General features: G+C 35.2%; 1 protein-coding gene across 1 annotated transcript in view; it reads right to left on the reverse strand.

Annotated features, from left to right (window-relative positions):
- Positions 1–3,463, reverse strand: part of LOC107694821 (GTP-binding protein Rab-3D-like) — an 11,345-nt gene that overhangs the window by 3,142 nt on the left and 4,740 nt on the right. Inside the window, exon 3 of the mRNA XM_016494503.1 lies at positions 197–315. Coding sequence (XP_016349989.1) covers positions 197–315 — 119 coding nt within the window. The remainder of the gene's footprint in view (positions 1–196; positions 316–3,463) is intronic.

Below are 3,463 nucleotides of genomic sequence, written 5' to 3' on the forward strand. Positions count from 1 at the left end.
CACAAATACAGTCAATACTGACATGCTCAAAACGTGCTCGTGTCCGCCCCCTTTGGGACCATTATGAAATGTGTGGCAGTTTAACAAGGAACATTTGACCTTTCAATCATTCTCACTACCTGGGGTCATAGTAGGACGTCTTACTTTGGGATTTAGCATCTGACTCTAGGACTTTAAGTAAAGGAAGTAAACTCACCAGTCTTGCACAGCGTAGAAGGATTCTTGGTTAGTGATGTCATACATTAGCAGGAAGCCCATGGCCCCTCTGTAGTACGCTGTGGTAATAGTGCGGTACCTCTCCTGCCCTGCTGTGTCCTGACGAACAACATACAAGAAAATACAGCCATCAACGTCTCTTTTCAGTATTCTTTTAGTTCAATAAACACACACACACACACATCTAAAAGCATTTTTTCCTAAAACACTGTACAGCAGAAACCCTATGGTTTGCTGAAAGCGTTCATTGCTTTATGCTTTTATCGTCAACTTCATGAGTTATTTTTCTTAATGATTCGTTGCTGTTATTTCTTGTTAGAAGAGTCTAATATTCCAGTAGAGTGCTGAAAGACTTGAAATAAATGGGATATTTCACCATTATATTTATCATAAGTGCAACAAAAAATTATATAATAGTGCAACAAAAATGATGTAATACAAAAATTGAAAACAAAATCTATAAAAAATAAATAAATAAAAAAAAAACATACAGATTCACAAGGTTTAATGCAAGTAAAATTCAGAAATCATATCTATTTTAAAATGTTTTCTAGACTGCGTTCACTATATTAATGTAGCAAACTGTAATATTTTCATTTAAATATTTTCCTCCACATATTTTTAATAAAACTTTTCAAACACGTAAAATGCCAGAAAGGGACTTTGAACAATTTTTGATTAGGTAAATTATGTATTTAATAATGTCGGTTTTAATTGTCTTATACAGGGATCACAAAACTAGTCATCTTTAGGAAACCTGTTGGCTAAACAAAACGTGTGTTTAAAAATCACAGCAATATTGACAATGTTGGATAATTTCACATTGCCAGCAAAGTCAATGTAAATATATCTTGAATATTTGACAATCTGCCTAACTTCTGTAGTAAATGCAATGCAAACAAAACAGAATCAGGGGTTTAGAGTTTAACAGCCATGTTAATGTGGTAACTAGGCAACATTTGATTAGTTTCCATGATACTGAAAAGCCTTGACTTGATTTAGAATGCTGTGACCTCACCTATGTAGGTAACCATGGTAACCATTGGTTTGGGCAGCTGTTAGAGGCTTGTATATATGCATGTATTGTATTTTAGGGGAAGAGACGAATTCAAACTAATGGGAGCTTGACAAAAGCCTCAGCCCCTTCTTTCAACAGAGATACGATGTGCCACCTGCCCTACACACACACACACACACACACACACACACACACACACGATGGCTAACTTCACAACAAAGACAAGTGAATCATATCTACATTCTGCCTACTGCCATCTTACATGCTGAAAGATCTTAAAGCAAGCCTTACAGTCAGGAAATGTCAATGAAATTTTTCTTCAACAGCCATGACTGTGTCAATAATACAGCAGTTAATGTATAATATTTGCTCTTTCTTCATAGAAAAATGACTCAATTTACTTTCGTCATTGTCTTTAAATCAAGAACTCCTCCTTTAAGTAAACAGAGAATATGTAAATGTGAACACGCACATATAACTTTCCACAAATAAGGTATACTCCAAACAGTCCAAAGTGTTTATAAAAAGCACTGGACGCCATAAATCTCCATGGTTTTTTTGTGTTGTGGGAACTAAAGAATATTAGATCAACTATTATATGCTATAAAAGACCTTAAGCTCTGACAATGAGGATTTGCGCCTGTACCATTTCAGAGGTCTTGAAATAAACTTATAGCGTAAAACCATACAAGAATGTTGTTAATTTGATTATTTTGAATGGATAATTCTTTGTAGTAAAAAAATAAATTAATAAATTAAATAAAAATTTTACATTTTAATTAACTATGATTATTAATTAACTAAACATAATATTTACATTCACTGGCCATTTATTCAAAAAGAAAAAAATTAATAAATAAATTTGAATACTTTAAGGCTTTATTTTTCACCTTATTAGTGGGACATATAATAACAAACTTGTGCATGGAGACAAACATCATTGGTTTACTTCATACTGCACATTCTCATTGCTATAGCAATATAGTCAATAAAACATGACTGATTATTAACTAAACACCTCCAAACACTTAGTCAAGAGAAAAGGCCCCGTGTCTTCCCCACCCTCTAAATACACCACACACACACACACCACACACACACACCACGCATGCACGCACGCACACACACACACACACACACACACAAGGCTTGGCCTGCGCTCTTGGATCTTGACAACCGTAGAGGACCTTACAGAATATGAAACCAAATCTACAGCCATAGTAGGAATGAGGGATGTGGCTTTCCACCATCAGAGAAGATTTTACACTACGCTTCCCTACAGGTGCAGCCAGAAACAAATGCAATGCTTAAAGCAAATAATAAAATGCAAATAACCATACAATCATGCATACAGTAGTTAAGATAGCAAAATAAATGTATGCATCAATTTTTTAAAGAAAGGTCTATATTTAGACTACATTAAGTATGGGATCTCAGGTCAATCACATTTGCATGCATTGCAAATGCATTTCAATTTTTGTGTAATAAACTTGTACGGTAAATATTTTTGATACCGTAAATGAAATAAATAGATAAACAAATGCACCCATGCATTGGGTCGCCACTTGATGTCCAATGTAAAATGTGCATCCTGAAGTGAATCCTCTGATCTAATGTATTATAAAGCATCAATGTAATATGATATAACAATTGGGCAGTAGCGGCTCGAGGGTTTTAAAATAGAGGAGGCAGAGATATTGGTCTGGGATCCCTGCCGATTATTATTATTATTATTTGCTTAACCACTTTAAAATGGCTTTTTGGTTGCTTTTAGTCAGAAAACGTAAAGGAAACGACATACAGCAAGATAATATAATTTCACTTACCTGGCCTATCACTTGAATCAAACATCCATCCCTTCTTAAAAGTATGTGATAAAAGAGAGCTGCCTGTTGCGCCATTTAATTAAGCTGACTGCTGTAGCCTATATCCAGCTTAGGCTGTTTTCCCTAAATTTGTATATATACTGTTTGAATAACAGCTTGGTAAATCTGTTGGAAATCAAATATTCAATATCGCTACTCATCATAAGTACTTGGTACTTATAGCGCAGCGGCAGACGTTCAAACTAATATCACGTAATTTATGTCTCTGTGATGATTGGTTGATATCAGAAGGGAGGCTAGCCTCCCTTGCAAGGGTTCTTTTCTCAACACTCCTCAGCGCTAAAAGTGAACACTCGATGCTGATTGGCTATTTTTTTTTAACCTCTCCCCCGTCCTCCCCCTC

This window comes from Sinocyclocheilus anshuiensis, unplaced genomic scaffold (assembly GCF_001515605.1).
Source record: "Sinocyclocheilus anshuiensis isolate Anshui unplaced genomic scaffold, SAMN03320099.WGS_v1.1 scaffold3087, whole genome shotgun sequence".
Lineage (NCBI taxonomy): Eukaryota > Metazoa > Chordata > Actinopteri > Cypriniformes > Cyprinidae > Sinocyclocheilus > Sinocyclocheilus anshuiensis.